General features: G+C 54.4%; 1 protein-coding gene across 2 annotated transcripts in view; it reads left to right on the forward strand.

The window, feature by feature from the left end:
* The first annotated feature begins 1,609 nt into the window (after window positions 1-1,609).
* ERICH1 (glutamate rich 1) overlaps window positions 1,610-9,921 on the forward strand; it is a 51,115-nt gene continuing 42,803 nt past the window's right edge. Inside the window, exon 1 of one of the 2 annotated variants that reach the window (XM_049631849.1) lies at window positions 1,610-1,719. In XM_049631849.1, coding sequence (XP_049487806.1) covers window positions 1,698-1,719 — 22 coding nt within the window. In that variant the 5' untranslated portion in view covers window positions 1,610-1,697. The remainder of the gene's footprint in view (window positions 1,720-9,921) is intronic. The other variant, XM_049631848.1, reaches the window with a different exon arrangement.

The following is a 9,921-nucleotide window of genomic DNA, read 5'->3' on the forward strand; positions in this document are numbered from 1 at the left end:
TCTCCTGAACTCGAAAGTCCCATTCAGCTGTTTAACTGATGCCTACATTTCTGTGTCTCGTGAGCGTCGAACCTCATGTGTCCCACCCCACAGGCCCCACCCAAGGGTGCTCCTCTTGGATGTTTCCCATCTCCTCAGTGCGGCTGCAGCCTTCCAGTTTCCCGAACAAAATTGTGTAGATGTGTCACTCTCCTCTTCAGAGCCCACACTGGTCAACACAAAAATCTCTTGCTCTGTCGTCGAATAGATCAGAAATCCGAGGACTTCTTCCTGCGAGCCCGGATGCTGCCGCCCTGACTCTGGCCACCAAGGTCCCTCTAACTGCAATGGCTGACACTGGTCTCCCTGCTTCCTCAAGGCCCCTCTGTGAGATGTATGTCAGATATCACACCTCTGCTCTCCCGGGCTGATGGTTTTCCTCCCTCGCTGGAGAACGCAAAGTAGTATGATCCCCTCTGGGTCTTGTCCCAACACTGAGGCCTTTTTCCTGACAGATGACATCAGTCCTTCTGCTCCCTCAAGAGTCTCAAGGGACATTGCTGCCCTTCTGCTGAGTGATCTTTGCCCAGCTACCACCGAGTCCTGCTCCCAGCCTGACTCACACGACCTTCCTGACCATCCGCTCCCCCACACTCGTGTCCGTGTGACATATGCTGTGTGTCTCACTTCATCCTCTCCTGTCTGCTGTCATCAGGCCATTCACGACATGTTCTCAGCATCTTGAACAGTGTCCTGCACTGACAGACTCTGGAGAATATATTTTCCAAAGAGGTAAATTCAAGAAGAGGAGAACACAATAAATCCAGGCCGCAGAGAGGGTGCAGTGGGGTTGGACAGGGTGCCTAGGGAAGAAACCCACCTGGGGGAAGTGGACCAGCGGGGAAGAGGACAGCAGAGGGCAGGGGTCTTCCCCACAGCAGTCTGCGGGCTCTCTTCCTCCCCTTGGCCTTCACACCCCTAGTGCTGGAGTACCTGTGGACACCTGGGTGCACGGTGGGCGCTAAGTGGACCCCTGCACTGCTCCCACCCCTACAGCACTGGCACCCCTGATTTGGGGCCACAGAACCCCAGGTGACACCTTAAGTGGTCACAGAGCCACAGGACCAAGGGGCCCCTCCCACTGAGTCTCCTCTCCCCTTGATCCCCTCCTGCTGACCCTTCCCGCTATCTTCCTATGACCACGTCCCTATGAACTCCTTCCCATGACCCCCTTTCCGTAGCCCCTTCCCCCTGAACCCCTACTCATAATACCTCCTTAAACTTAGTGTTGTATTTCAATTATATTTTAATAAAACTGGGAAAAAATAAAAAAATTCCCTTTTTTCATTTGAATACTGATAAACGGTAATAAGGAGAGGATATAGTTTAATAGGCTTTATATGAGACTGGAGTTCCCTGCATCTTCTGACTTTCTTCTAAGGCACCAAAACCGGGAAGCCGGCTCACCCAGTAGTCAGTCACTTCCCTCTGAGCATGCTCCAAGCACTAGCGCCCTTGGTCACGCCCACGGCACCCGCAAAAACCAATCCACAGCCGGGACTCCGCTGATTGGCATCCAGCGGGAAAGACCCTGGATCCCGATTGGGCACGCCGATTGCTGTGGGTGGGCATAGAGGGTCGGAATCCGGAAGCGTCGCAGCGCTACTTTGGCCCTGAAGCTGTTGGCGCGGGGATAGAGCTGGGGTCGCAGCATCGCCATGGCAGCGCTGAGACGGCACGGTATGTTGGGTAGGGGTCTGGAGGCGCGGGCGGGGGGCGCAGGTGGGTAGTGGGGAAGGGGACGCGGCCCTCCCAGTTCCTGCTCTCGGACCCAGACCCCGGACACCCGGCCCACCCACCGCCGGGAACCCAGAGCACGGGCCACCTCCTTCCGGGACCCCCAGCCCACTCTCCGCCCGGGCTCCATAGCCCTCCCTGTCCACCTCTCTCCCGAACCCCCGGCCTACCCTCCGCCCGGACCCCAGAGCCCTGGCCACCTCCCTCCGGACCCCAGAGCCCTGGCCACCGCCCTCCCGAACCTCAGAGCCCTGGCCACCTCCTTCCGAGACCCCCGGCCCACTCCCGGCTGTACCCCAGAGCCTTGTCCATTTCCTTCCTGGATTGGGACCACCCACCACACAGACCCTAGAGCCCTGTTCACCTCCCACCCAGACCTGGGACCCCAGCCTACCTCTAGCTCGATCCCTGGCCCACCTCCTACCTGGTCCCCAGACCCTGACAGGTGTTGGGGAGGGTGGGGGTGGAGAACGGGGATCACTGAGGGCCAGAAAGATCACCAGGAGCCAGGAGGACCCCCCACCCCCACCCCCTTTGGGTCCCCGGTGTCTCTGGGATCCTCATCGCAGCCCTGGGTGTCCAGGGGCACTGGGCAGAGGCAAGGAGGCCTGTGGGACCCCAAAGGAGCGAGGAAGGAGCACATTTCCATGAGTGACTGTGGGATTGCAGGGTGGAGATGGGGCGGTGGGCACTTCCCAAAGCCGATGCAGGGACCTGCGGCTTATACTGAGCAGTCTGCTTGATAACTGGAATTCCTCCCTGGGAACAGGTCAGAAGCCTTTTTGAGCCTCATTTTCTTCACCTGTAAAATGGACATAATACTCTACCTTGTACCCAGCCTTTGTTAACTGATAATATTTTCAACCAGCACTCAAGGGGCGGAATACAAATGTATTGGTTAACATTTTGGAGTCTTCGAAACTGTATCTTCTCATTACCACTTAATCCTCAGCATTCAAATGACAAAAGGGAAGGTTTTGTTTATCCCCAGTTTTATTGACATATGATTGCCATTCAACCCCGTACCTGTTCCACGTGGGCAGCACAGTGATGTAACGTGCGTGGACGCTGCCAATGGTCCCCGTAAGTTAGCACCTCACGTAGTCTCCTTGTGACGAGAACTTGTAGGATTTCCTCTCTTAGCAACTTTCAGCTCTACCACAGAGCATTGTAAACTCTGGTCGCCGTGCCGTACGCGACTTTCTGGGAGTTACTAGTCCTACAGGACTAGAACTGGAAGATCGTACCTTGTGACCGGCTTCTCCCAATCCCAGTAACCACCTCCCCTTCTCTGGTAACCACCAGCCTGTTCTCTGTACCCGGGAGTCTAGGGTTTTTTTAGATGCAGCAGATAAGTGAGATCAAGTGGTATTTGTCATTGTTTGACTTACTTCGTTTAGGGCAAGGCTCTGAGGGTCAACCTATGTGGTTGCAAATGGCAAGATTTCCTTCTTTCTTAATGGCTGAGTATACCACTGCGCGTCTACACCACATCATCTTTATTCATCCATCCTGAAGGGACTCTTAGGCTGTTCCATGCCTTGGCTCTTGTAAATAGCACTGAAATGAACGTGGGGATGCAGATATCTCTTCGAGCTCCAGATTTCATTTCCTCTGAGTAAATATTCGGAAGTGGAATTGCTGGATCATAGGGTAGTTCTGTTTTTAATATTTTGGGGAATCCACCTTCTGTAGTGGCTGCACCAACTTACATTCCCGCCAACAGTGCACAGGGTTCCCTGTCCTCCGCGTCCTACTATTTGTTATTTTTTGCCTTTTTGATCACTGCTGTTCTAACAGGTCTCTCACTGGTTTGGATTAGCATTTGGTAAACAGTGGTATTGAACATCTTTTCATGTGTTCTTTGACCGTCTTTATGTTTTCTATAGAAAAATTTCTATTCAGATCCTCTACCCACTTTCTAATTAGGGGGTTCGCACTTGTTGATTTTGGCTTTTGTTGCATGCGCATCAGGTGTCATTTCAAAAAAATCACCAGGACCGTCACTGAGACGTTCTTTCCCTGTGTTTTCCTCTAGAAGTTTTATGGCTTCAGGTAAAAGTGAAGGTTTTTGAGACATTTCTTATGTTGCTTGGACTGGTTCAGGCTGTGGTTATTTTTTTCTTCTTTTCTAAGTTTAGAATGGATGATTGTGGTTTTGCCCTTTGAAATGAAAAGTCAAGTGTCCATTATAGGTAATAAGTGCTTGCTTAAAGTAAGCAAAGGAAACTAATTTCTCAAAAAGGCAGAATATGGAGAGTACTAGAGTTCCCCTCTCTGTGGCTTCCTTTATGGGAAAACATCATGCTGGTGCCTCCCTACTGCACCGCATCCTGCTGAGTTTTGACTTCCCCGTAGTGAGCTCTAAAAACAGATCATCATAGGTTAAGATGACTTAATTTCTAACCAGTCAGATGTTAGGCTCCAAAAGGAACATTAAAACATCTTAACGAGTACTCAAAGCACTGTTTTTACACACACACACACACACACACCATAAGTAGGACTAGAGAATCTGCAGGTTAAATTGAGGTTCTTGGGAGCAGTCCCAACCCAGGTGGCCATTGTGGTTCTTCGTGGTTGGCTGATAAGCCCTTAGGGTTTCTTCTCCCTCACACAGGAGTCCTTCCTCTTCTACTATGCGTCCACCCCTTCTCCTCATACCTTCTCACCCCGTGTGTGTTTGTGACCCTTCCAAGCCTCACATTGAATGCTCTCCCTCTGCAAGAAATCATGGTCCTCTCCTGTGCCTAGTCAATTGTAAAGGCCTTTCTCAGCTCACTGAAGAAACCTTTCATTGTTTTCCGCAGTCAGGAGTCTTCTCTGAAAAGACCTCCTTTTCCCATTGGATCGGTGATAAAATTGTCAAACAAAGTTAGGTTGTTTAAGACGTTGCGGTTGGAAGGGTGGATTAGTATGTATTAAATGTAAGTGGGAAACAAAATATTAGCTTTCTGAGTCTTTTTAACGAGATCACTGAAGAGCATGTCTCTGGGATAACACTCCCTCTTCCAGAAACACTTACGGGAGATTATAGTTGGAAAAACGTCTAAGCACTTGTAAATTGTGGAAGCATACGGTCTGGGGAACGTGTGGTACATGGAGAAGGCCGGGGCCGGTGCAGACTTGCGCTGGCATCCCTGCTCTCTCGCCGTCCAGCTGCCCTTCAGAGACACTGCTTCCCACAGCGGCTGCATCAAGTCAACTTCACGCAGAACTCTTAACACTGGCTCGCACGGCAAATGCGTATTGAGTCTGCTGAGTGTGTGCGGCATCTCGTTCAGGCACTGGGGACACAGCAGGGAAGCAAGTGCTTTGCTTCTAGGGAGGTTCCAACCTGTTCCCTGGGCTAGGGTCACGGTTGCTGATGAGGCCACATCCCAGGAGAAAGGTACTCAGCTCTGGCACGTGCCACGGGCGGGCTGGCAGTCTGTCTGAAGCGGTGGTCCTAGGGTTTTTCCCTGAAAGGTTGCTCCCACTGGGCTGTGTATCCCCCTGATGCCCTAATTTCCCCTCAGACAGCGTGTCGCAGAACTCTGCGGCATTCATGGGGACGATGCTTTGCCTTTGCAACGATACTACTTGAGTAATTTTTTTTTTATTTAATATGCTCTATTTTATGTGGGAAAATGTGTGAGCAGTACGAGCAGACATCTCCGGGGCCAGACTCCGCACACCTCTGTGAGTGAGCAGACAGACGTGAAATGCACAGCCCTCCGTGACCGACGTGAACCGCACGGAGGCCCGCACATCCTATGTGGTGGCTGGAGTGGCTTCCTCCCTGCTGGGGGAGGGCGGGCGCATATCCAGCAGGGAGCAAAGTGCTAAGTCAGGTGGGGTGGCCGTGCTCACGGGAGCCGGTGTTGGAGGAAGCCGGAGGCAGCAGGACAGCACTTGGAAGCCGGGAGGGTTCCCGGCGGATCAGGGATCAGGTAGTAGCTGCCCTGAGGGCCGACTGCCCGGGGAAGAGGTGTGCGGCGGGCGAGCTGGGTCCCCATGTCACACAGCACCGCCCCGCAGCAGCTGCACGGTTAACCCTTCAGATGAGGGAGCAGGGTGAGTGTTCCTGCCACCTGCCCGACAGGCGCCTGTTCGTACCTTTCCGGACAGCTTCTTGTAGCAGGTGCGCGGTATCTCAGGAGGCGCCTCGTCCACCTGTAGAGAACCTCGCTGCTGCACTCGCCTGGGAACGGCTTTGCTGCTTCGAGTGTGTACGGTGAGGATGGTGGCTCCTCAGACGGCGCCTCCCGAGAGTCTAGAGCGCCCCGTCCTCACCCCTCCCAGCTCATGCTGCGTGAGGCTGTGCGGGCTTTGGCCCGCGTCTTACGGGAGGTGAGCTCCCCTGGCCCCCAGGACAGGGGGTGCTTACGTGCTGGGGCAGGGCAGCCTGGTGAGAGTGTGCTGTCCATTTTGGACCAGGAGGAACACACTCAGCCCCTGTCCCTCACTCCCTGCCACTCACGACTGCAGCGTGGACGCCCCTGTCCCTCCCTCCTCCTGTACTCACAAGATGAGTTGTAGGTGGAGAGGATTGCAGGAATGGATGCAAGTCAAGACCATGGCAGAGTGCCCGTCCCCCAGCAGCGCACCTGTGTCTCATCCAGCACCCCCACCCTTCAGTTAAGTTTTGTTAATCCTAAGATGTCTCATCAAGAGGAAACGGTCATCTCAGCCTCTCATGTTATCAGGATTGAGTGAGTGCCCGTGGCCCTGGCTTCCCACCTGCACGCGCTTGTACGTTGGTTGGGATCCTGAACCTGGCCCTGACCTGTCTCTGCCTGCACCTGCCTCCTGTGTTCATGAGGCCGACTGCCAGGTTGGGGAGTGCATGTGTGATGCAGATGGTCCGTTGCTTTTTTTTTTTTTTAACGTTTGAGAGACAGAGCACCAGCCAAGGAGGAACAGAGAGAGAGGGAGACACAGAATCCAAAGCAGACTCCAGGCTCTGAGTCGTCAGCAGAGAGCTTGACACGGGGCTCCGAGTCGTGAACCACAAGATCACCACCTGAGCCAAAGTTGGGTGTTTAACCGACTGAACCACCCGGGCGGCCCTCCAGTTGCTTCTCGATAAGAATTTGTTCCTGCCATGACTGGTCTTCCCAGGGCGCACCTCGCCCAGGAGCCAGGAGTGCGAGCCACAAGATCCTTGTCCTCCAAGGACTTTCCTTGGATGAGATCTGAACTGTGGTGGCCTCAGTTCCGGATGACTGAGCTCTTGTCCTCATCCCTGAATCCGTGACTCTGTGGGAGGGCTCTGTGGTCAGCATAACCTACCCCTCCCCGTGGTGCTCTCTGTGGCCTGGGTGCTGAGGATAGCGTTCCTACACCAGCAGGACTGGGATGGGGCGTCTGTGTGTGCATGTCTGTGTGTGCACATGTGAGTCTGTGCACATGTGTGTCTGTGCTCGTGCATGTACATGCGTGTGTCTACCTGTGTGCATGTGTGTATCTCTGCATGTATGTACACGTATGAATCTCTGTGTGCATATGTGTGTCTGTGTGTGTATCTCTTTGCACATGTGTCTGTGTATCTCCGCGTGTGTGCATGTGTGGATCTCTGCACGTGTGCGTGTGTGTGCGCACATGTGTGTACACATGTATCCGTGTGTGAACATGTGTGTCCATGTGTGTGTGCCTCTGTGTGTGCGCACGTGTGTCTGTGCATGCGTGTGTGCATGTGTATCTCCACTGTGCACACATGTGTGTCTTCTGTACGTGCGTATCCACGTGTGTGTGCACATGTATGTCTGTGTGTGTATATATCTCTGCATGTGTGCGCACATGTCTATTTGTGTTCGTGTGTGTGCACACGTGTATCTGCGTGTACATGTGTGTGTCTCTGTGTGTGTGCACATGTGTATCTGTGTGTGTATGTGTTCATACACCTGTGTGCATGTGTCTCTCCAGTCATACCTTCAGCCTTCTCAGTGTCGACGAGGTCCTCTGGCATCTTAGAACCTCAGGCTCTGGTTGGGTTGCACCTCGGTGGGAAGGAGCCCCCCGTTTCTTTGGGCAGCTGCATGCTCGGTGCCAGCTGGCACAGGGTGACTGCTGGGGCACAGCTTCATCCTTAGGCCTGTGATGCTTCTACAGGAGACATGGTCTGGCTTTACTGATCACAGAAATTGCCCAGGCCGGAGCCAGCAAGGCTGGATTAGCACCTCCACCCCATGGTGCCAGCTCCCCTGATGGCGTGCTCCCTCCATCACACACGGCTGCCTTCTGCATCGTCACCGCCGGATTCCTGTCTGAATCCTTCTACCAGGCAGGCTTCCTGTGCTCAGTAAGCATTTCCTGAAGGAACGAATGAATGAATAAGTGTGCTCAGTAAGCACTTTCTGAATGAATGAATGAATGAATGAGCTCAGTAAGTACTTCCTGAACACATGAATGAATGAGTGTGCTCAGTAAGCACTTCCTGAACAAATGAGTGAATGAGTGAGCTCAGTAAGTACTTCCTAAGCAAATGATGAACTCAGTAAGCACTTCCTGAATGAATGAATGAATGAACTTAGTAAGCACTTCCTGAACAAAGGAATAAATGAATGAATGAGCTCTGTAAGCACTTCCTCAACAAATGAATGAATTGATGGGCTGTTAGTACTTCCTGAATGAATGAATGAATGAATGAGCTCAGTAAGCACTTCTGAAATGAATGGCCCAGCGACCAAATGCACAAATGGCTCCATGTAAAACAAGGGGGTTGGGTGAATGCTGGGTCCTGGCCACCCAGGGCACCTGTGCTGGGGGTAGGGACCCTGAGCTGCAGGTTTCAGGCACCACAGGGATAGGCATTTGCTTCCATTAAAGACCCACCCGAGACTGGACAGCATAACTGTGGGAAGGGGCAGTTACAGTGGCAGGAGGGCCAGCTAGCGTGTTGTTGGGGGTTCGTGGGTATGTGGAGACGACGGGGAGTAAGACAGCAGCTGCGGGGGACAGAAGCTTCCCAAAAACCCTGGATGTGGGGACTGACCTTGTAGGTTGGCAGTTACAGACTACTTTCTTCGGGATCAGACACGGGTCCGGTTGGGGTGTGTGGTGTGTGGGCAGCAGGTTCCATGCCCCAGGGTGGGATGCTGCTGTTCAGAGGGTGGCGGGCCCCTGTGATGGCATTCCCTGTAATCCTCAGTTGTCCCCTCCATCCGTGGGGGCCGTCCGGGGTTCTTGCGTGACACGGCCAGTCAGGTGCAGCCACAAGAGGACCCGGAGCGGAGGCTCAGGAAAGCCAGGGTTGTTACACTCCTGGGTCCTAGAGACAGGGGCACGACATGGGGATGCCCCAGGAGGCAGGGAAGGATTCACACCGTGAATGGGCTTTGTTGGGCTTGGCTGGGACAGGCCGGCAAGGCATGGTAAACAATTTAGGACCGGCTAGTTTGTACAATTTTGGTGAGTTTTGAGCAATAAAGGTGGCCCTTCTTTCCTTGCACCGGGGCCCAGGATGATCAACGCTGAGGGTTGCTGCCCCTGGGTGCAGGATCTGACGGGGGAGGCAGGTGGAGGGGTCCTGCTTCTGGGTGCAGGGACAGATGGAGGAGGCAGGGCAGAGGGGTCCTGCCCCTGGGTGCAGGATCAGACAGGGGAGGCAGGGCGGCGGGGTCCTGCCCCTGGGTGCAGGGTCAGACAGGGGAGGCAGGGTGGAGGGGTGCTGCTCCTGGGGACAGGGACAGATGGGGGAGGCAGGGCGGAGGGGTGCTGCTCTTGGGGGCAGGATCAGATGGGCAAGGCAAGGCGGAGGGGTCCTGCTCCTGGGGGATGGGACAGATGGGGGAGGCAGGGAGGAGGGGTCCTGCTCCTGGGGGCAGGGGGCAGGGGGACAGATGGGGAGGGAGAGTGAAGGGGTCCTGCTCCTGGGTATAGGACAGATGGGGGAGGCAGAGTGGAGGGGTGCAGCTCCTGGGGGCAGGACAGATGGAGGAGGCAGGGCAGAGGGGTGCTGCTCCTGGGTGCAGGATCAGATGGGGGAGGTAGGACAGAAGGGTGCTGCTCCTGGGTGCAGGATCAGATGGGGGAGGTAGGACAGAAGGGTGCTGCTCCTGGGTGCAGGATCAGATGGGGGAGGTAGGACAGAAGGGTGCTGCTCCTGGGAGCAGGATCAGATGGGGGAGGTAGAGCGGAGGGGTGCTGCTCCTGGGGGCAGGG

Source organism: Panthera uncia, chromosome B1 (genome assembly GCF_023721935.1).
Source record: "Panthera uncia isolate 11264 chromosome B1, Puncia_PCG_1.0, whole genome shotgun sequence".
NCBI classification, from domain to species: domain Eukaryota; kingdom Metazoa; phylum Chordata; class Mammalia; order Carnivora; family Felidae; genus Panthera; species Panthera uncia.